Source organism: Ranitomeya variabilis, chromosome 1 (genome assembly GCF_051348905.1).
Source record: "Ranitomeya variabilis isolate aRanVar5 chromosome 1, aRanVar5.hap1, whole genome shotgun sequence".
Classification (NCBI taxonomy): domain Eukaryota; kingdom Metazoa; phylum Chordata; class Amphibia; order Anura; family Dendrobatidae; genus Ranitomeya; species Ranitomeya variabilis.
Genome location: NC_135232.1, coordinates 28,268,352 through 28,291,866, shown reverse-complemented (window position 1 = coordinate 28,291,866; position 23,515 = coordinate 28,268,352). Strand labels below are relative to the sequence as shown.

The 23,515-nt window shown below is 48.7% G+C and overlaps 1 protein-coding gene across 2 annotated transcripts in view; it reads right to left on the bottom strand.

The window, feature by feature from the left end:
* The window catches only part of NUP155 (nucleoporin 155), a 43,674-nt gene that overhangs the window by 17,570 nt on the left and 2,589 nt on the right, over nt 1-23,515 (bottom strand). Inside the window, exons 2-21 of one of the 2 annotated variants that reach the window (XM_077281541.1) lie at nt 23,014-23,151; nt 22,686-22,782; nt 22,417-22,487; nt 22,228-22,320; nt 21,553-21,713; nt 20,249-20,354; nt 19,908-19,981; nt 19,740-19,831; nt 6,831-6,928; nt 4,323-4,475; nt 3,947-4,047; nt 3,394-3,564; nt 2,764-2,874; nt 2,588-2,682; nt 2,410-2,498; nt 2,044-2,106; nt 1,810-1,960; nt 1,309-1,375; nt 624-739; nt 123-226 (exon numbers count right to left, since the gene is read on the bottom strand). In XM_077281541.1, coding sequence (XP_077137656.1) covers nt 123-226; nt 624-739; nt 1,309-1,375; nt 1,810-1,960; nt 2,044-2,106; nt 2,410-2,498; nt 2,588-2,682; nt 2,764-2,874; nt 3,394-3,564; nt 3,947-4,047; nt 4,323-4,475; nt 6,831-6,928; nt 19,740-19,831; nt 19,908-19,981; nt 20,249-20,354; nt 21,553-21,713; nt 22,228-22,320; nt 22,417-22,487; nt 22,686-22,782; nt 23,014-23,151 — 2,151 coding nt within the window. The remainder of the gene's footprint in view (nt 1-122; nt 227-623; nt 740-1,308; nt 1,376-1,809; nt 1,961-2,043; nt 2,107-2,409; nt 2,499-2,587; nt 2,683-2,763; nt 2,875-3,393; nt 3,565-3,946; nt 4,048-4,322; nt 4,476-6,830; nt 6,929-19,739; nt 19,832-19,907; nt 19,982-20,248; nt 20,355-21,552; nt 21,714-22,227; nt 22,321-22,416; nt 22,488-22,685; nt 22,783-23,013; nt 23,152-23,515) is intronic. The other variant, XM_077281548.1, reaches the window with a different exon arrangement.

Here is a 23,515-nt window from a genome sequence, read left to right as displayed (position 1 = left end):
AAGAGAGACCTGGTGTTAGAGCCATGAAGTGGTCATGGTGCACGCTGCACTACATCAAGCATTACACATCTAATAAGAGGCTAAATTAAGTAAAATGGTTGCTAGTCGCTCGTTGGTCTTACTGTGGAACTTTCTCTGAAGTTCTTGCTGGACTTGCTGAGAACTTCCCATGTCATGACGGCCCATGGCACCCAAACGCTGCTGAATATTGACCGGCGTTCCAAAACTGCAAACAATTAGGGAATAGAGAGATCAAGAAATCAAAATCAAACCCCTTTGCCTATGTTACCGGCCACCGCTGCAGTCTATCAGAGGTGGCCGGTTTCTTAGGTACGGAGATCCGCCTGTGCTCCTTCGATGCTACAGAGGCACATGCTTGCTCCATGAGCGTGCGCACAGTTTGGACCAGCGGCTCAGCCGTCATCAGGAGCGCACCGTTCCCTAACAAGCAGGAAGCTGATGGGCACGGGAGCAGCGCGTTCCTGAAGTGTTATATTCAGACAACCCCTTTCATCTCCGAGAGTCAGAACAGTGGATACAGAGAATAAAAGTAACCCGCTCGCTCATGAGGTTGTTACTTCAGGGGTTTATTAGCCTCCGCTGCTTATATTATTACACCTTACCTTGGATTTCCTAAGGAACCGGCACCGAACTGAGAGTTTCTATCCATAAACTCCAGTAACCCTTTGAGCTCCTGTAGAACTGACTGCAAGACGTGGGGGGAGATGCTGCTGTCAATCTGCAGTGCACAGAGAAAAAAAACAAAAAAATCAAATACCCTTTTAGAAAACATAAAATCGTAAACCATGTCCCTGGCGCTCATGTGATTTACTGATGTGACCACTTTCCCTTCTGCACCGACCCTGAACGTTTTTGGTGCTTGCGGAGAATGTCTTGTATCTGTGCAATAACGCAGAGGATACGGTCGGTGTAGTGGTCAACACGTGGTTAAATCACATGACGACCGCCATATAGAGCACAATGGACTTTACACATGGACAGCAAAAAAGCTTATAGCAGCATCAAGCTGGTGGCAATGGGCTAAACCATCGGCATCCTGTGAGTGCAATAGCTGGTGATTGAGATGGGCAGCAGCAAACGGAGGTAGCTCCAGTTGCTGCTGTTACAGATAGGCTTTGGATGGATCAGACAGCAGGAACATGCCCTGTGTGGTGTTGGGGTCTTGCAGTAAGGACGAACAGGGGCTGGAAAACCCGTTTACCGATGGGTGGGGGGTCCGATCAATCAGGCAGTTATCACCGATCACTATTTGTTGAGATAATGCAGATGGGGAACATGCGGTCTTACCCCTATGACGTTTCGGTTTTCAATCTTGTAATTCCTTTCCACAATCATGCTTCCGTCCCAGATGTTACTAGAAAAAAATGGCGCCGTGGGTGAGAATCAAATCCAGATATTAAAAGGGGTATTCCCATCTCCAATATCCAATCCTAATATGTAGTAGTAGGTGTAATAATAATAATAATATAGCAAATACCTCCGATTAGAAGTAGTATAGTTCTCCTGATTCGCTATGTTGCGTTCCTCATGTGCAGGGCACTGCAGGTATCCATGGTTACAAGCACAAACAACTAACTCTCACTGTGAATGGTTGTAACCATGGATACCTAAGCCATTGCAATGGCCTGCACATAGGGTAAAAACAGTGAATCAGAAGAACTTTACTACATTTCTAATTAGAGGTATCTGCTAATTTTATTATTATTACATCTACTACATATTAGAATAGTATCTTGGAGAAGGGAATAACCCTTTAAAGAAGGTGAAAAAAGGGTCAATTAGTCTTACTTGATAATGCGGGTAAAATAGATGCAGATTCCATTGTGTTTTCCAGAAAAGATGATTTCTGAGCCTGGTAATACAGGCATAGGTGCGGTGGACTGATAGGCCGGAGAAGCAGCAGAATACACCGGGGTAGATATATTGGGTGGATAGACGCCTGAAATAAAAGGGGAGATTGTGAAGCACGAACCAATGTGATGACAAGAATGAATGATAACATAGATATACGTGAAGACTTGCCTTGAGCGGGTGTAGCCAGGAAGCTGGGCATTGCTACCGGACTGCTGATGGGCATGGGTGACCCTGAAAATCAAAGGACAGTGTGTGTGAACCAGTGACAATACTGCTGTAATCACAGGACTATTCATTTGCTTCCTTAGGTGACAGCAGCAGGTTATGGTCGGCAACAATTCAAATCCCCTCTTACTCTGTCCCACAAGAAAATCATTGGCGTGGGCGGCCTACAAGCCAATTAAAGGGGTTCATTAATTGAAGTGCAAACATTTTAATGAAACCCAAACTGCAAAAAAATTTATAATTTGTTGCGTTTACACTTTCCTGTGAAACAATTTCTAGTTTCAGTATAACGAGAGGATTTATTCTTACCAATTGGCATAGGCGAACCAAACATTGCTCCGGCATTAGCAGGGGCCGGGAGTGAAGGCTGAATTCTCATCTGCGCATCTCCTCCATACCTATAGCGATGGGGAGTGTTATTTAACCCTTTAAATGGTCACGTTAAATATTGGAAAAAGAGGCAACTTTATACAAGTGCTGCGACTACCTGAAAAAAGCCCGAGTAGCCCAGACAGAGATTTCGCGGTCAGACGCGGCATGAGAACAAGCGAGTATTAAACAGGTTGCGCAGGCCTGATCCTGCTTAAAAAGAGAAGCATAAAATGAAAAATGGAAGTATTTAAAAAAAAAAAAAAAACCTTAAAATAATAATAAAAAAAGTACCTGGTGTAGTTTGAAGAAACGCTCAATATCTTCTCCTTCTCCTCCGGCGCTGCTAACGAGAAGATGTCGGAGCTGGTCTACTGGCCGAAGCTTGTGGAAAATATGACTTCCCTTCAGATATAACATTAATAAAGACAGAAACGGGTGTAAATTGAGGCGCATATCCATGTCCCCCCTCCATAAGTACTTTAATAGGGGAAATTACTACTGACTAGTGATGAGTAAAGTACGGTCGTGTCCTAATATTTTTGGCATGCTCGAAAAAAAATGCTACAGTTGCCGCGCCTGCATGTCTCCCAGCTGTTTGACAGCCGCGATTCATGCAGGGATTGCCTGTTTGTTAAGTCCTGTTTACTAGGCAATCCCTGCATGTGTTGCAGATGTCGATCAGCCCCGTGCATGCATGTCTTCCAGCTGTTTGACAGCCGCGATTCATGCAGGGATTGCCTGTTTGTTAGTCCTGTTTATTAGGCAATCCCTGCATGTGTTGCAGATGTCGATCAACCACGAGTCATGAAGTCGCAGAGACTCTAGCATTTTTTTTCAAGCACACTGGAAATCCTCGATTAGGACACGAGCATGCTCAGATAACACCTTATCCGAGCACGCTCGTTCATCACTACTACTGACCTTCGCAGACAGGAGCACAAACTTCTTGGGTGGAACAACATGCTGTCGTGTCATCACCGGCGGGTCGGTCACAGGGATTAAATCCATGTTTAGCGGAGTTATAACTTTCTCAACCTTCACTTCATCAATAGAATTGAGAGTCCAAGAATGGCCATCAACGGCGACCGTCACCTGAAAATTAGTTAAAAAAATAAATGTCAAGATTTTTCAACAAAAATCAAGCGACAGAGAAATGGGACCCCCAATTCAAATGCTCATTGGTGGGATAAAATAAGACATTTTAAAAAGCGAAAGAGACTGCATGCTCGAATCGGCGCCAATGCTGCTGTGATCACAGGACCACAAAATCTATAGAAAGAACTTGTCTCAATGACTCATATCCATGCAATCGATTCTCTCCTTGGTGTCAGAATCATAGTGGAAGAAAAGGGCTACAATAATTAAAATCAGTTAATTTTAGATTAGAAAACATAAATTAACACCAAAGGTGTAAAATCTTAAAACACATATGAATGGACCATGGTAGATTCGAATAAATGGCGAATGCTTTCACCTGCATCTCCATCAGTGGTCTCTGAAAGGGAAAGGAGTCGTGGTTGATGCACCATAAAATGTCATGATCTTCGTTTTCAGAGGCCGCCATGAGCAAAACACCTAAAAAAAAAAAAAATGGGAACGATAAAAGACTAAATGAATTCAGTAATGGATAAAAGGGAAAAGAATGTTCAGTATTCTGCATTCACAATGCCGGATGTTATGGTCCAAGGCCTGGGCCGAGTGTGGTTTCCTGATCCACGCAATTAGTCTCATGTGTGGCTAGGAGCTCAGGGCAGGAGATCAATGGTGGACTGGGCTTTGCAGCACGATCACGGACCGTAAAATCCGCTGGTGTGAACAAACATCTAACTGTACGTGTCTCAGCCACTCACCGCTGTTGTACAGGGCTTTGTGAACCTTTGATGGCTTCTCCACTGTGGAAGATGCAGAGAATCCGGGTGGCAAGCGGACATGCACCAAGGACAACATACTAGGGTGGGCTGCAGGCTGTTTAAATGGCCCGGTACTGAAATAAAGACGGACCCCTGGAATAGAAGAACACACATTAATGTGGAAAGGAAAAAGTCGACTCCTCCCGAGCAGGAGGCACCAAGCAATCCAGGTTAGCTTCGTGTCATGCAGGAGGCAGACACAGGACTAAGGCCCAGACCTGTTTTTACCTATGGTATTTTTTATATTTTTACTAATTTTCTCTTTTCCCCCTTTAGCGAAACAGATTGTAAGTGACTTATATAACACATATGAAAGGCAGAGAAGAGTAAAGTGACAAGTTGGGTAAGGACACAGCAAGCGGTTGTCACCCAGGTTTTATCAGCTTCAGAGATAACAGCGGACTCAAGATCTATGCAGCAGAGACAAGTGTCATTAAAGAGCTTGTCCTCTTTCAGAAAACTTTCCTCCATAGGCTCAGACAGTTGTAAAATAAACAGAGCATCACTCGCTCTCCCCGGGTCCAGAGCCAAGTCTCTGCCGCTGCTCCAGTCTTTGATGATAGGATGCAGCAGTGACGTCATCTAACAGAGATCGGAGCAGCGGTGCCGACTCAGGGCTGGACCCAGGGAGAGCAAGTACAGCTCTGTGTGTTATTTTACAACGATGCGAGCCTATGGAAAAAATGTTCTGAAAGTAGACAACCCTTTAAAAGTAACAAAACTAATAAAGGAGGGTTCAGCTAAGCTCAGGCTATGTGTTTAGGAGCACAAGGCAGGAGTAGAGGAAACTGAGCTTTTAGAAGATGAAGTGAAAGTCAGTAAGGAGGTGGAACGATGTACTTCCTTCTCCTGCCCTGTGATCTATGTAGATGTGCTTCCTTCTCCTGCCCTGTGACCTATGTAGACGTGCTTCCTTCTCCTGCCCTGTGACCTATGTAGAGGTGCTTCCTTCTCCTGCCCTGTGACCTATGTAGAGGTGCTTCATTCTCCTGCCCTGTGACCTATATAGACGTGCTTCCTTCTCCTGCCCTGTGACCTATGGAGAGGTGCTTCCTTCTCCTGCCCTGTGTAGAGGTGCTTCCTTCTCCTGCCCTGTGACCTATGTAGAGGTGCTTCCTTCTCCTGCCCTGTGACCTATATAGACGTGCTTCATTCTCCTGCCCTGTGACCTATATAGACGTGCTTCCTTCTCCTGCCCTGTGACCTATGGAGAGGTGCTTCCTTCTCCTGCCCTGTGACCTATGTAGAGGTGCTTCCTTCTCCTGCCCTGTGTAGAGGTGCTTCCTTCTCCCTCCTGTGACCTGTGTAGAGGTGCTTCATTATCCTGCCCTGTGACCTGTGTAGAGGTGCTTCATTATCCTGCCCTGTGACCTATGTAGAGGTGCTTCCTTCTCCTGCCCTGTGTAGAGGTGCTTCCTTCTCCTGCCCTGTGACCTATGTAGAGGTGCTTCATTCTCCTGCCCTGTGACCTATATAGACGTGCTTCATTCTCCTGCCCTGTGACCTATATAGACGTGCTTCCTTCTCCTGCCCTGTGACCTATGGAGAGGTGCTTCCTTCTCCTGCCCTGTGACCTATGTAGAGGTGCTTCCTTCTCCTGCCCTGTGTAGAGGTGCTTCCTTCTCCCTCCTGTGACCTGTGTAGAGGTGCTTCATTATCCTGCCCTGTGACCTGTGTAGAGGTGCTTCATTATCCTGCCCTGTGACCTATATAGAGGTGCTTCCTTCTCCTGCCCTGTGACCTATGTAAAGGTGCTTCCTTCTTCTGCCCTGTGTAGAGGTGCTTCCTTCTCCTGCCCTGTGACCTATGTAGAGGTGCTTCCTTCTCCTGCCCTGTGACCTATGTAGAGGTGCTTCCTTCTCCTGCCCTGTGACCTATATAGAGGTGCTTCCTTCTCCTGCCCTGTGACCTATGTAGAGGTGCTTCCTTCTCCTGCCCTGTGTAGAGGTGCTTCCTTCTCCTGCCCTGTGACCTATGTAGAGGTGCTTCCTTCTCCTGCCCTGTGTAGAGGTGCTTCCTTCTCCTGCCCTGTGACCTATGTAGAGGTGCTTCCTTCTCCTGCACTCTGATCTATGCATTGCAGCACATTTCTGTTAATAATCGGACAGAACGCTTTATGTTGGTTCTGCCAGCTCACTAAGAAAGCATTCAGGATTGTCCGGCATTACACGGCCCCCGTAATGTACAATACAAGACCCAGGGATATGGACCATGTACTTGCTCAGACTAATAAAAGTCTTGGTGGTGCAAAGCAGCGGTGACAACCTGCTTTGTCTTCTCGCTATGGTCCCTGGCCTCCTCGGACAGGCAGAGACCTGATCTGCTCCTTCTATGAGTTTTAATGCAGCGACGCCAAGACATTGGGCGGTTGAGAGCAAGTTATTAACTTCAGATGATTAAAAAATAATATAAGTCAATATCTGACATAACGCCGACTGTAAGACTCACCAGCATGGGTAATAGCTAGCAGGTGACAGTTCACAGATTCGGATCTCTCGATCACGGCGATCTGGACGATGGGTTTGAATACTGAGCGATCTATTGTTCTAATAAGGAAAAAGGAGAAAAATGAAGATCCAGATGGATGATGTGTGCAGAAGGGCCAAAGCGCAGGACTGCAGGAGGCAACTAGACTGCGGCTGCACATCAGCCTCCAGTAGCTGCAATGGAAAATGCAAATAAAGGACCATAAAACCGCGATGTATGCAAATGTTGTTTAAACAAGCAGTTTTTTTTCTTTTATTCTTACCGCATACTGAACACTGCATTAACAAAACATGAAACGCAATGTCAGACAATTTTTACTTGGTTGCTTCATTGTAGAACACAGGAACCTAGCGTGTGCGCTGCTGCCACCAGGAGGCCAACACTAAGGATTACAGAAGTCGTCACTTCTCATGCAGACACCCTAGTGTCACGAGGGAGGCGCACGCAGATCTGAGGCCCAGCCCAGTTTTCACCTTTGTACTAATGTTTTTCTTTTTTCTTCTTTACATTAAATAAACCAAAGGTGATGTCCTCTCTGTAATCCCGACGTAAGATGGAGAGAGCAGTCTGCCAGGAGTCAGAGTGCACCCTCTATTGTCTGGAAGGGAGGACCATATTAACTCGACGCAGTCAGCCCTTGCCTATTGTCTCTTGCCTGACTGCCTCCCGATGAGTGCACGGATCAAAGATGGATCCAAGACCACTAGACCAAGCGTCTTAACCCCTTAACGACCTTTGACGCATACGCTGCGTCATGAAAGTCGGTGCCAAAACGACCTATGACGCAGCGTATGCGTCATGGAATGATCGCGTCCCTGCAGATCGGGTGAAGGGGTTAACTCCTATTTTACCCGATCTGCAGGGAGAGGGGGAGTGGTGCTTCAGCCCAGGGGGGGTGGCTTCACCCCCCCGTGGCTACGATCGCTCTGATTGGCTGTTGAAAGTGAAACTGCCAATCAGAGCGATTTGTAATATTTCACCTAAAAAACTGGTGAAATATTACAATCCAGCCATGGCCGATGCTGCAATAACATCGGCCATGGCTGGAAATACTAAAGTGCCCCCCCCCCACACCCACCGATCGCCCCCCCAGTGCTCCGTTAGTCCTCCGGTCCCCTCCGTCCGCCTGCCGGCTCCCCCGTCCTGCTGTCCGCTCCCTCCTTGCTCAGATCCCCCCCCCTGTGCTCCGATCACCCCCCCTGTGCTCCGATCCACCCCCCCACCACCCCTTCATACTTACCGATCCTCCCGGTGTCCGGCCGTCTCCTCCCTGGGCGCCGCCATCTTGGAAAATGGCGGGCGCATGCTCAGTGCGCCCGCCGAATTTGCCAGTCGGCAGATTCCTTACAGGTACATTTTGATCGCTGTGGTAGGTTCTATCACAGCGATCAAAATAAAAAAAGGAGATTTTTGTGTACTCACCGTAAAATCTTTTTCTCCGAGTCATCATTGGGGGACACAGGACGAATGGGTGTTATGCTGCTGCCACCAGGAGGACACTAAGTTAAACACACACAAAAGATTAACTCCTCCCCTGCAGTATACACCCACAGGCTGGACAATCCAGAGCCAGTTCGGTAACAAAGCAGTAGGAGTAAGCCAATTAACAAACAGACAACATGTCATAGTCAAAACACAGACTGAAAAGAACAATTGAGCCAACTAGGCTAACAGGGAGGGTGCTGTGTCCCCCAATGATGACTCGGAGAAAAAGATTTTACGGTGAGTACACAAAAATCTCCTTTTCTCCTACGTATCATTGGGGGACACAGGACGAATGGGACGTCCCAAAGCAGTCCCTGGGTGGGCCAACAAGAAGTTATAAATGCTGTGCGTGCCTACGAGCTACAGATGAGACACTGCCGCTTGTAGGATTCGCCTACCGACGGACGCGTCTGCCGAGGCCTGAGAGTGCACATGATAGTGCTTCGTGAATGTATGCAGGCTGGACCATGTAGCAGCCTTGCAGACCTGCGCTGCCGATGCCTGGTGCCGGATGGCCCAGGACGCGCCGACTGACCGGGTAGAATGAGCCTTGATCCCCGGAGGTGCGGCGTGACCCTTGACACGGTAGGACTCTTGGATGGCGGAACGAATCCACTTGGCAATGGAGGCCTTGGAAGCAGGTAGTCCCTTCCGTGGCCCCTGCGGAAGAACGAACAAGGCGTCTGACCTACGGAGAGACGCAGTTCTGGAGACGTAACGTCTAAGACCCCTCACTAAGTCCAGAGTGTGGAGCGCCCTTTCCGTGCGGTGGGAAGGAGCAGGGCACAGTGAGGGAAGGACAATCTCCTCATTAAGATGGAAGGAGGAAACGACCTTCGGAAGAAAAGTCGGACATGTCCGCAGAACCACCTTGTCCTGGTGGAACACAAGGAAAGGAGGTCGGCACGACAGAGCTGCCAGCTCAGAGACACGTCTAATAGACGTGACAGCCACGAGGAAGGCAATCTTCCAAGACAAGAACAGCAAAGACACTTCATGCAAGGGCTCAAAGGGGGGCTCTTGAAGAGCACGGAGAACTAGGTTCAGGTCCCATGGTTCCAAGGGCATCTTGTAAGGCGGAGCCATATGAGAAACACCCTGGATGAAGGTCCTGACCTGCAATCTGTTTGCAATCTTTCTCTGAAAAAGAACCGAGAGAGCAGAAATTTGGCCCTTAAGAGAGCTGAGAGCAAGACCCAAGTCTACGCCTGATTGGAGGAATTCCAAAATGTGAGGGATAGAAAAACGGAGGGGGAAACGTCCCCGCTTCCTGCACCAGGTGAAGTATACCTTCCAGGCGCGGTGGTAGATGCGCATAGAAGAAGGCTTGCGTGCGCGGAGCATGGTAGATATCACCGTCTGGGGCAACCCCTTCTGCCTCAGTACCCAGGACTCAACGGCCACACCGTTAAACACAGGGCCTCTGAGTTCGGGTGGTAAATGGGCCCTTGAGACAGGAGGTCTGCGCGACTCGGCAGCCTCCAAGGTACGTCTGAGACCAGTTGAACCATCTCGGCATACCATGTCCTGCGCGGCCAGTCCGGAGCGATGAGAAGTACTGGGATCCGTTCTGCCTTGATCTTCCTGATCACCTTTGTCAGAAGAGGAATTGGGGGAAAGATGTATGGGAGTCTGAAACCCTGCCATGAGAGGACGAGAGCGTCGGCTCCGAAGGCTGAGGGGTCGTGAGACCTGGCCATGAAGACGGGAACCTGGCAATTGAGGCGAGATGCCATTAGGTCCACGTCCGGGGTCCCCCATCGAGAGCATATCTGGTGAAAGATTGCGGGATGGAGAGACCACTCTCCGGGATCGAGGCTGTGGCGACTGAGAAAGTCCGCTTCCCAGTTTTCCACGCCTGGGATAAAGACTGCTGAGAGTATGGAATGATGTGTCTCGGCCCAGCGGAGAATTAGCGTCACCTCGACCATGGCCGCCTTGCTGCGAGTGCCCCCTTGGCGGTTGATGTAGGCTACCGCAGTGGCGTTGTCGGACTGGACTCTGACCGCACGGCCGGAGAGGAACGGCTGAAAATGATGGAGAGCCAGTCTGATTGCCCGAATCTCTAGGATATTGATGGGCAGCTGGGACTCCTGCGGAGACCAGCGACCCTGAGTCGAGTGACGCTGGAACACTGCACCCCAGCCGAAGAGACTGGCGTCCGTTGTGACAACCAGCCAGTGCACCGGAAGGAAAGACTTCCCCCGAGTCAGGGAGGACCTCTTGGTCCACCACCTGAGGGACTGTCTGATTGGGCGAGAGAGAAGGAGACGGCGGTCGAGCGAGGCGGGATTCCTGTCCCATACTGCCAGAATGGCGTGTTGTAAGGGACGGAGGTGAAAAACCGCAAAGGGCACTGCCTCCATTGCCGCCACCATCCTGCCGAGTACCCTCATGGAGAAGCGTAGGGAGTGAGAGCGAGGTTGAGTAAGCTTCCGGACTTCTCTCTGAAGAGTGGATACCTTTTCCGGAGGCAAAAGTACTAGACCCTGAGAGGAGTCTAAGATCATTCCCAGGTAGGATATGGTTTGGGCCGGGACTGGGGAAGATTTTTTGAAATTGATTTTCCAGCCCAGGCGCAAAAAGGTATTTATAGTGACGTCTACCGCTTCTGAACAGGACCGGAAAGAGGGGCCTTTTATGAGGATGTCGTCCAAGTAGGGCAACACCACTATGCCCCGAGCATGTAGAATGGCCACGGCAGCTGCCATGACCTTGGTGAACACCCGAGGAGCAGTGGCCAGCCCGAAAGGTAGGGTGACAAACTGAAAATGGTGCCCCTGGACCGCGAAGCGGAGGAAGCGCTGATGAGACGGTAGGATGGGAATGTGCAAGTAAGCGTCTTGAACATCTAGAGATGCAAGGAACTCGCCTTCTTCCAGAGAGGCAATTACCGAGCGGAGGGACTCCATACGGAATTGACGTACACGGACGTACTTGTTGAGGAGCTTGAGGTCCAATATTGGACGTACTGAGCCGTCCTTCTTTGGTACAATGAAAAGATTGGAATAGAAACCTTGGTACCTCTCGTTCTGAGGTACCGGGATGATGACCCCGTCTTCCCATAGCGATCTTATGGCCTGAAAATACTGACGGACCCTTGCTCTGGGAGGAGGGGACTGGAAGAAACGAGATGGGGGAAGAGAGACAAACTATCTTGTAACCGAAGGACACTAGGTCGCGGACCCATCGGTCGGGAACTACCGAGAGCCACGCGTCCCGAAAGAAGAGTAGGCGGCCGCCAACTCTGTCGGTGTCCTTTGGCGTCTGCCAAGAGTCATTGAGGTGGAGACCTGTTGGGTCTGGGCCCCCTGGACCCCTGTTGTCTGGGTCTGCCTCTCCAAGAGGGAGAAGGTTTGTAAGATGGCTGGGAGGTTCTGTCCTTGCGCTGACCTCTCCCGGCGCCGGGTGGCGCGGAGGGAGAATTGGACCAATTGGAGCCGAAACGGAAATATCGGCCTCGGCCCTGTTGGTTGCGAAAGGGACGAAAGGTCCGTTGCTGGGGAAGGAATTTGCTCTTTCCCCCTGTGGAGTCTGCGATAATTTTATCTAGTTTGTCCCCAAAAAGGCGTTCGCCCTGGTATGGAAGGGACGTGAGAGATTTTTTGGATCCTGAGTCCGCTTTCCAGTCCCTGAGCCAGAGGGATCTGCGGATCGTGACAGCATTGGCCGCTGCCTGTGAGGCACAATTGGCCGCGTCTAAGGATGCGGAAACTACAAAGTCCCCCGCTCTGGCAATCTGAGTGGCCAGGTGTGAAACCTCGGGGGGTAAGTCGGCGTGTAGAGCTGTAGAGGCTAAAGACTCGGCCCAATGGGTCATGGTTTTTGCAACCCATGTGACGGCAAAAGAAGGGAAGAGAGAAGCCGAAGAAGCTTCAAAAGCCGAGCGAGCCATCTGGTCAATTTGTCTATCAGTGGGATGCTTGATGGACGCGCCCTCGGAGGAGGATAGAACCGCCTTGGTGGCTAGCCGCGACACTGGCGGGTCCACGGAGGGTGAGTGAGACCACTCCTTAGCAAGGTCCTGAGCAAACGGATACTTCAATTGCATAGCCTTCTGACCTGAGAAGCGTTTATCCGGACGGACCCTGTGGAGATCGACAATGTCCTTAAATTGAGGATGCGTAGGAAAAAATCTATGAGCCTTTGTGGTTCGCCCGAAAGACACGGGATGAACCGCCTTGGACGGGGTTTCCTCCTCTAACTGTAGCGTCTGACTTACCGAGTCTATGAGAGAATCTAGGGTCTCTTGGTCGTGACGATACTCTGGGGAACAGGACACGCTGGATGCGTCGTCCAGAAAGGATTCCCTGCTATGAGCTGGGGATGAGTGACGAGAGACTTCGCTCTCTGAGCCGGAGGGCTGATCACGGACCGGAGATATTACCCTGGACTTCTTTCTAGATGAGAGAGGGCTTCTGGAAACGGAACGACCTCTAGGCCGAGAGGGGTTTTTAGGCCGCGTTACATCGTCCGTGGAAGCGCCCTGGGTAAGGGACGGGTCACGGAGGGACTGTATCGTCCTTTCCAAGGATGCCACAGATCGAGCGAGGGAGGACGCCCATGCGGGGGTACTAGGCTCACTACATTCCGGGTCAGAGGCCGGAGTATCCTGTGCCGCAGACATTTCGCAGGCGGAGCACAGCGGGGTAGAGTGACCTCGGGGCAGAGATACCTTGCAGGAGGTGCACACAGCAAAAATAACAGAGTGGGTCTTTCCAGTCCGTTTTTGCCTAGACTGTGACATCTTTGCCATAAAGTGAGCGTACTGGCAGGGGAAGAGACAATCCTAATGAGTGCGTCTCACCAAGTTCCGCGGTGCTTGGCAGAGAGATCCTGAAGTCCTGTGCGCTGTGGTGCTGCAGAGCCGCCAGCGCACTTCCTGGTCCAAGATGGCCGCCGAGATGTGAGAAGGGCGCTTCTCGGGAACGAGAAGCGCCCAGAGAGGGAGAGAGAGAGGGAGGGGGGCGTGTCATGGGCGGGCGGTGGATTCCCTGCTATGCGCGTCGGAACGCTGCCATATTCCCTGCTATGTGCCACAGAATGTCCGTGGTGGAATCCGGACCAGGGACGGTAAACAGTGCCACCGCCCTAACAGAGCGCCGAATTGCCCGTGCTCCGCGGCTGCAGCGCCGCATTAGAAAGTGGATCCCTGAACGGGCGGTCCCCTGTCAGCTGGTCGGCCCCCGCACTTACCTTGTGCGATGGGGCCGATGCTCCATCCACCTTCACCTTAGTAGGGAGAGGGTGGAGAGCTTCTGCCGGCGTGCAACATCCGCTATGTTCAGTGGTGGTGCAGTGGGCGGCTGCACGGACGCCATGGTAATCTGTCCGGCTGTGCCCTGGCTCCAGGAAACTTAGGTGGATGATTAGTCCCCGTGGTCGCCTGACAGGGAGGGAGGGAGATCGGAACGCTAGGGAACCGTCGCCACACTGGAAAGTGAGCCAGGGCTGGCATCCATCGTCGCGGGAAAGGATACAGGAGGAACGCTCCATGTACTTGCCCGTTGTTGGTGCGGGAGAGATCAGAGCTGAAAATTTGCCTGTCGCTCCCTTCCGTTAAAAACAAAAATTGGTGGGGTCCTGAGGACCCAAGTGCCTCCTGAGACACTAAGTAAGAACTGGCTCTGGATTGTCCAGCCTGTGGGTGTATACTGCAGGGGAGGAGTTAATCTTTTGTGTGTGTTTAACTTAGTGTCCTCCTGGTGGCAGCAGCATAACACCCATTCGTCCTGTGTCCCCCAATGATACGTAGGAGAAAAATAATAAATAACCCCCCCCCCTTTATCACCCCCATAGGGACAATAATAAAATAAAGAATTTTTTATTTTTTTTTTTCCACTAGGGTTAGGGTTAGAACTAGGGTTAGAACTAGGGGTAGGGTTAGGGGTAGGGTTAGGGTTACGGCATGTGCACACAGAGCGGATCGGCCGCGGATCCGCCGCGGATCCGCCGCGGATCCGCAGCGGATTGGCCGCGGATCCGCAGCGGATCCGCAGCGGATTGGCAGCGGATTGGCCGCGGATCCGCAGCGGATTGGCCGCTGCGAATTCGAAGCAGTTTTCCATCAGGTTTACAGTACCATGTACACCTAAGGAAAACCAAATCCGCTGTGCCCATGGTGCGGAAAATTCCGTGCAGAAACGCTGCGTTGTATTTTCCGCAGCATGTCAATTCTTTGTGCGGATTCCGCAGCGTTTTACACCTGTTCCTCAATAGGAATCCGCAGGTGAAATCCGCACAAAAAAACACTGGAAATCTGCTGTAAATCCGCAGGTAAAACGCAGTGCCTTTTACCTGCAGATTTTTCAAAAATCGTGCGGAAAAATCTCACACGAATCCGCAACGTGGGCACATAGCCTTAGGGTTAGGGTTGGAATTAGAGTTAGGGTTGGAATTAGGGCTAGGGTTTGAAATAGGGTTAAGATTAGGCTTGTGGTTAGGGTTACGGATAGGGTTAGGGGTGTGTTGGGGTTACAGTTGTGGTTAGGGTTGGGATTAGGGTTACGGTTGGGATTAGGGTTAGGATTAGGGTTGGAATTAGGGTTACGGGTGTGTTGCGGTTAGGGTTGTGGTTAGGGGTGTGTTGGGGTTAGGGTTGTGATTAGGGTTATGGCTACAGTTGGGATTAGGATTAGGGGTGTGTTGGGGTTAGTGTTGAAGTTAGAATTGAGGGGTTTCCACTGTTTAGGCACATCAGGGGTCTCCAAACGCAACATGGCGCCACCATTGATTCCAGCCAATCTTGCGTTCAAAAAGTCAAATGGTGCTCCCGCCCTTCCAAGCCCCGACGTGCGCCCAAACAGTGGTTTACCCCCACATTTGGGGTACCAGCGTACTCAGGACAAACTGGGCAACAACTGTTGGGGTCCAATTTCTCCTGTTACCCTTGCAAAAATAAAAAATTACTTGCTAAAACATAATTTTTGAGGAAAGAACAATTATTTTTTATTTTCACGGCTCTGCGTTATAAACTTCTGTGAAGCACTTGGGGGTTGAAAGTGCTCACCACACATCTAGATAAGTTCCTTCGGGGGTCTAGTTTCCAAAATGGGGTCACTTGTGGGGTGTTTCTACTGTTTAGGCACATCAGGGGCTCTGCAAATGCAATGTGACGCCCGCAGACCATTCCATCAAAGTCTGCATTTCAAATGTCACTACTTCCCTTCCGAGCCCTGACGTGCGCCCAAACAGTGGTTTACCCCCACATATGGGGTATCAGCGTACTCACAACAAACTGGGCAACAAATATTGGGGTCCAAATTCTCCTGTTACCCTTGTGAAAATAAAAAATTGCTTGCTAAAAGATCTTTTTTGAGGAAAGAAAAATGATTTTTTATTTTCACGGCTCTGCGTTGTAAACTTCTGTGAAGCACTTGGGGGTTGAACGTGCTCACCACACATCTAGATAAGTTCCTTGGGGGGTCTAGTTTCCAAAATGGGGTCACTTGTGGGGGGTTTCTACTGTTTAGGCATATCAGGGGCTCTGCAAACGTAACATGATGCCCGCAGACCATTCCATCAAAGTCTGCATTCCAAAACGTCACTACTTCCCTTCCGAGCCCCGGCATGCGCCCAAACAGTGGTTTACCCCCACATATGGGGTATCAGCGTACTCAGGAGAAACTGGACAACAACTTTTGGGGTCCAATTTCTCCTGTTACTCTTGCAAAAATAAAAAATTCTGGGCTAAAAAAATATTTTTGAGGAAAGGAAACACATTTATTATTTTCACGGCTCTGCATTATAAACTTCTGTGAAGCACTTGGGGGTTCAAAGTGCTCACCACACATCTAGATAAGTTCCCTTGGGGGTCTAGTTTCCAAAATGGAGTCACTTGTGGGGAGTTCCTACTGTTTAGGCACATCAGGGGCTCTGCAAACGCAACATGATGCCCGCAGAGCATTCCATCAAAGTCTGCATTTCAAAACGTCACTACTTCCCTTCCGAACCCCGACGTGTGCCAAAACAGTGGTTTACCCCCACATATGGGGTATCAGCGTACTCAGGAGAAACTGGACAACAACTTTTGGGGTCCAATTTCTCCTGTTACTCTTGCAAAAATAAAAAAATTCTGGGCTAAAAAAATATTTTTGAGGAAAGGAAACACATTTTTTATTTTCACGGCTCTGCGTTATAAACTTCTGTGAAGCACTTGGGGGTTCAAAGTGCTCACCACACATCTAGATTAGTTCCTTGGGAGGTCTAGTTTCCAAAATGGGGTCACTTGTGCGGGAGCTCCAATGTTTAGGCACACAGGGGCTCTCCAAACGCGACATGGTGTCCGCTAATAATTGGAGCTAATTTTCCATTCAAAAAGCCTAATGGCGTGCCTTCCCTTCCGAGCCCTGCCGTGCGCCCAAACAGTGGTTTACCCCCACATATGGGGTATCATCGTACTCAGGACAAACTGGACAACAACATTTGGGATCCAATTTCTCCTATTACCCTTGGGAAAATAAAAAATTCTGGGCTAAAAATCATTTTTGAGGAAAGAAAAATTATTTTTTTATTTTCACGGCTCTGCGTTATAAACTTCTGTGAAGCACCTGGAGGTTATAAGTGCTCACTATGCATCTAGATAAGTTCCTTGGGGGGTCTAGTTTCCAAAATGGGGTCACTTGTAGGGGAGCTCCAATGTTTAGGCACACAGGGGCTCTCCAAACGCGACATGGTGTCCGCTAACGATTGGAGCTAATTTTCCATTCAAAAAGTCAAATGGCACGCCTCCCTTTCCGAGCCTTGCCGTGCACCCAAACAGTGGTTTACCCCCACATATGAGGTATCGGCATACTCAGGAGAAATTGCCCAACAAATTTTAGGATCCATTTTATCCTGTTGCCCATGTGAAAATGAAAGAATTGAGGCTAAAAGAAATTTTGTGTGAAAAAAAAGTACTTTTTCATTTTTGCGGATCAATTTGTGAAGCACCTGGGGGTTTAAAGTGCTCACTATGCCTCTAGATGAGTTCCTTGGGGGGTCTAGTTTCCAAAATGGGGTCACTTGTGGAGGAGCTCCAATGTTTAGGCACACAGGGGCTTTCCAAACGCGACATGGTGTCCGCTAACGATGGAGATAATTTTTCATTCAAAAAGTCAAATGGCGCTCCTTCCCTTCCGAGCCTTACCATGTGCCCAAACAGTGGTTTACCCCCACATGTGAGGTATTGGTGTACTCAGGAGAAATTGCCCAACAAAATTTAGGATCCATTTTATCCTGTTGCCCATGTGAAAATGAAAAAATTGAGGCTAAAATAATTTTTTTGTGAAAAAAAAGTACTTTTTCATTTTTACGGATCAATTTGTGAAGCACCTGGGGGTTTAAAGTGCTCACTATGCTTCTAGATAAGTTCCTTGGGGGGTCTAGTTTCCAAAATGGGGTCACTTGTGGGGGAGCTCCAATGTTTAGGCACACAGGGGCTCTCCAAACGTGACATGGTGTGGGCTAAAGATTGGAGCCAATTTTTCATTCAAAAAGTCAAATGGCGCTCCTTCCCTTCCGAGCCCTGCCGTGCGCCCAAACAGTGGTTTACCCCCACATATGAGGTATCAGCGTACTCAGGACAAATTGGACAACAACGTCCGTGGTCCAGTTTCTCCTTTTACCGCTGGGAAAATAAAAAAATTGTTGCTAAAAGATCATTTTTGTGACTAAAAAGTTAAATGTTCATTTTTTACTTCCATGTTGCTTCTGCTGCTGTGAAACACCTGAAGGGTTAATAAACTTCTTGAATGTGGTTTTGAGCACCTTGAGGGGTGCAGTTTTTAGAATGGTGTCACTTTTGGGTATTTTCAGCCATATAGAACCCTCAAAATGACTTCAAATGTGAGGTGGTCCCTAAAAAAAATGGTTTTGTAAATTTTGTTGTAAAAATAAGAAATCACTGGTCAAATTTTAACCCTTATAACTTCCTAGCAAAAAAAAAAAATGTTTCCAAAATTGTGCTGATGTAAAGTAGACATGTGGGAAACGTTATTTATTAACTATTTTGTGTCACATAACTCTCTGGTTTAACAGAATAAAAATTCAAAATGTGAAAATTGCGAAATTTTCAAATTTTTTGCCAAATTTCCGTTTTTTTCACAAATAAACTCAGAAATTATCGACCTAAATTTACCACTAACATGAAGCCCAATATGTCACGAAAAAACAATCTCAGAATCGCTAGGATCCGTTGAAGCGTTCCTGAGTTATTACCTCATAAAGGGACACTGGTCAGAATTTCAAAAAACGGCAAGGTCATTAAGGCCAAAATAGGCTGGGTCATGAAGGGGTTAAAGAAAGGCGAATATAACTTGCCTCCTGGATCCCCCTGCATTACTCAGACTCCGACATGCGCCGTGTTCCTCGCTGTCTTCGTGTACCGACCTACCTTCTCCTGCCACCATGGACTCACCCTTTCTGCAGTCAAGCTTTCCCTCCCCGTCTGTCCTTCCGTGGTGCCTAGTGCAGAGACCTCACAGATGGGCTAATGTCAGCAAGTCAGCCCGTCCAACCTCTCCATACGGCACATCACACCAGTGGTCTGACCACCTCCTGAGCAAGTCAGCCCCTCCGACCTCTCCATACGGCACATCACACCAGTGCTCTGACCACCTCCTGAGCAAATCAGCCCCTCTGACATCTCCATTCAGCACATCACGTTAGTGCTCTGACCACCTCCTGACCGAGTCAGCCAACAAGCAGTGAGAGCTTATTATGGCGATTCCCACAGGCGAACCAGCTTACAGCTAGTCATATCTACCAACAGAGACCTTTCGGTATAGAGCATCTGGGCGCTTCTCTAAGCGCAAGCCGGAGTCCAACTTCTGGAAGAGACCCCTCGGCTTGGCGTAGCCCCCTAGTGCAGCTGGCCACCTTCCAACTTTATTGCTGACAGACATTTACTCCCAGGATTCAAGATCCGACCCAAGCACGGACCATTCCTCTAATCAACACTCACATTACGGATGATGAACGCTGACGCATTTCACTTTCTTACTCCCTTCTTTTCTATCACTGGCACTGGGACAGGAGTGCAGAGAAGTCCTATTTGCAGGTCACATCGTATTCTCTGGCAGGTGCTGTAGTGTCTGCAGGGACGAGCTGACTTTTTTAATACTTAATGCCAGCCTTCTGGAGGCAGCCTCGCACACCCAATGGAAGCTACAAGAAAAAGATTTTAACCATTTTGCTCCACTTTATTTTTTACCCTTATTAATACATTACCTGGTGAAGTGAATAATGATATAGAACACTACAACTCTTCCCGCACAATACAAGCCCCCATGTTATTAAAGAGGGGAAAAAAAAGGTAAGGATTAAACACTGAATGGTTCCCTATGAAGACAGTTGACGACCTCCCTGATAACAGCTACCCCAGGTTCTGGACAAGGTGCTCTTTACCTGGCAATATTCCCAGCGGCAGAGACGATGGAGTTCTGCGACACGGAGGCCACTCTGCTCATCCCGTTACCATCATACCCCAAGTCATATACCTGGAAATATAAAATGACATTATGTTTTGTGCCCTTCATACTTACAGACCACTGAGAGACCATCGGTGTAGGTTACCTGTAGGACGCCTTTCTCTGAACGGGTGTAGAGGATGTTCCTCGAATTGTCCACAGCGATCTGAACGATGGGGTCTGCCAGGCAAAAACACGACAATCATTTTGTCTACAAACAACTCTTGTAATGGCAGAAAGACATTTACTAAATGATGGAAAAAGGTCTTCGTTATTAGAAAGAGATAAGTAGCGATATAGGAGCAGCCGTTTGTCATTTACAGGAGACCGGGAGCAGCCTGGAGGATCTCTGACAACCCGAGATCGTACAGGATGATGGAGACCTGGTGTTGTCAGAGAGCCAGTAGAAAGTGCAGGAACGTATGTAACACGTAAATCTGGACTTACCATCTTCTGAAAAAGAGAACTGAAGCACCGATGGAACGAGGAAGGACAGAGTGCTCTTCGAATGGTTGATTTTCCTGCACCTCGGACTGAACCATCCAGCTTCAGCCTAAAGAAAAGAAAAACAACAACTGTGCTCTAAAGAACTCGCCGAGTGCCATATTCATCAACAACTTCTAGAAATGCTGGCTGCTGCTTCAGATAATTGAGATGTCTATAGGCCTTATAGAGGTATTCTCAAATTTGGAAGTTATCACCAGTCCGTAGGATAAGTGTAAAACTTCCCGATCGCTGGGGGTCCGACCGTGCCGTGTGCAAGGAGCGGTGATCAATCGTGCACATTGCTGCTCCATCCATCCTTAGTGTGATTGCCGGAGATACAGCTGCGCTGTAATATTTGGCACTGCCATAAAAATTAATGGAGCCTCAGTGCACACAATAGACCACCGCTTACACCGGTCTTGTTCTTGAGATCATTGGGGATCCCAACGGTTGGGAAATTATTCCCTATCCAACAGATAAGATATGATAATGAGTGTACCAAATCCACTAGAAAAAAAAAGACAACATTTGTATTGGTAATGGCGGATGCAGTGATATCAGATGGTGTTTTTTAAGATGTGTATTTCATTAGAATAAATGGCTTTTTAATATGAAAAAAATGTACTTTTATTTAATAACACTTCACAGGTTTTTAGTTTATTTTTTCCAATATTTGTTGGTCCCACAGGGAGAATTGAGCGCATGATCTCATTGGTAATACTTTGTACTACATATGAGGTACACTATTAGTATAACACTGACCGCACAGCCTATTAGGCTTTTATTTCAGGCAGACCTGGGTGGTCTTGCACTGCAGGGAGTGTCAAAAGCGAGCGATCTCTGTCATTCTCTTCTTGCTGAGGTTTCTGTGACAAGTAGAAGTCTTGTAGAGTGCAAAAAATACCATCGGCGCTCAATTCCCACTGCTACATCTCTGCTAGCAGGGGATATTGAGTGATGCTAGGCTGCATTCATCTCGGGATCACCATCTCAGCCCTTTCACATCCTAATGAAAAATGGCCTTGTCCTGTAGGATGTGAATAAGCAAAGCAGCGATGGGAACTGGCTCAGCCACGCACCACGTTTTTTCAAGTACAAATGAATGACCCAGTGTTGCAAAATCTCCCGCCATATGACCTTCTAGCAAAGTATTCATAGCAGTGGAGTGTGCAAGCCGTGCATCTATCTGCTGTATACAGTGCTACGTAGCAGATCTAACCCCGTCATCTGCACTATTTGCAGACCCCCTTTAAAATAAACCTTACTTGGTATGCTATTTCATACAAGCAGCCATCTTTCCCAGATAGGAAGATGCGCCCGTTGCTGGTGGAGGTTATGCTGATCACATAGGTGTTATCTGTGGAGATTGAGTAGAGCGGGTCTGGAAGGAGCTGCATCCCAGTGGACAGACTGTCATTGGGGTTTCCTAGTATCACACAAAAAAGGAAGTGTAAATATGGTTAGCGGGGTTCATTTATAACCTTACATGTCCAACGCTATGATGACATTTCGTCAAGTGATCCATAGGATAAGAGTTAACGTGCTAATTCGCTGGGGTCAGATCAGCAATCCCGAGAACGGGGATCTGCAGACTGGTGCTGAATGGAGCAGAGGTACGTGTGCTCGGCCTATGATCCATTCATTGTCTATGGGACTGCCTCGTACAGCGCTCAGCTATTACTTTCCACCCCACAGACAATGAATAAAGCGGAGACGGCACAGCTCTGATTCATTCAGGACAGGGCTGCTGTGATCCATTCTCATGGTTCCAAAGCCCCATTTTTGTTGGGGGCGACTGTTGGGACACCCAGTGATCTGTAAGTTATCCCACATCCTATGAATAGCAGATAACTTGAAAAGTTATTCACAAAAAATAATGCGATTAACCTATTATACAAAGACCCTTCTAAGAGCAGGGACATTGCCCATTGTACACTGACCTGTTTGCAAATTGGAGAAGCTGACTCCTAGAATAACGATGTCCACAGGAGTCGCGAGAACCAGCAAATAGCGAATGTGAGGCTGGAAAATACCTGGAAGACACAGAAACAGAGGCCAAAGTGACAGCTGCTCGACGTGTAGTCTGCGGATCTCCCCCTGGACACAAGAGCCGCTTGTTCCTCGCTCACCTTCCTTCGGCTTTACAAGCCCAACAGAAAGAATCGTCTCGCTGAGTCCATCGAAATAAGCAACGTCGCCTCTAGAAAAAATAAAAAAAATAATAAAAATCAGGCTTTTAGATATTTTATACCAAGACAAGAAGAGAAACAACAGACTCAGCTTCAATATCAGTGGAACCTGCGGTAACACTACAACCCTCAACATGCCCCGACTGCCGTGGCATCTTTCTCTCGCCTGTGTGATGCTTCTCTGGTGTTCACCCGTCCTCTATACGTACCCCTCCTCGTAATTCCACATGAATATGTCGCTGTCGATCGTTAGCCACGCCCGGCTGATTTCGGGGAATACCCCCATCATGCAATTGCACTGCATCCCTTCAGCTCTGATGTAAGGAGCACTCACACAGTGTTGGAAAGACTACAGTTGTCAGGCAGAGGGTCTCCTGCACAGCCCACCCTATCTGCTCGCAGCCAGGGAGTAACCGTGGAGAGCCGGCAGACGTGTCCCATTACAGGAGACCCTGCCAATACTCATTTAACACTTCAAATTTAGTCATTTTGGGGTCTTTGCTGCGTAATAGAAGTATAAAGTATATATAAGGATACGTCCAAACTGTTCTACCAGCTCCGGGGGGAGCGGCACTCTGCGGATGGCACTCAGCTCCGGAAGGCTGGGGATGCTCATCAGGCTCGGGCCCTGCAGGGGGTAATCCATCTCCGTCATTCCTGACACTGTGGGACAATCTGCAGTAGGAGAAAAAGAAATGTAAATGTCTGGACGGATGAAGAAGTGGGAGACGATCAGTGGAAACAAAGCTTATAATCGTAGAAAGTAGCAAAAATACCCAATCTCCTCCTCTCTCGTCACCATCCTTCTATAGGTGTCTCTCTCTCCCGTGTCCCCCCCATCTCCGATCTCTCTCTCCCGTGTCCCCCCCCCATCGCCGGCCTCTCTCCCGTGTCCCCCCCATCTCCGGCCTCTCTCCCGTGTCCCCCCCATCTCCAGTCTCTCTCTCCCGTGTCCCCCCCATCTCCAGTCTCTCTCTCCCGTGTCCCCCTCATCTCCAGTCTCTCTCCCGTGTCCCCATCTCCAGTCTCTCTCCCGTGT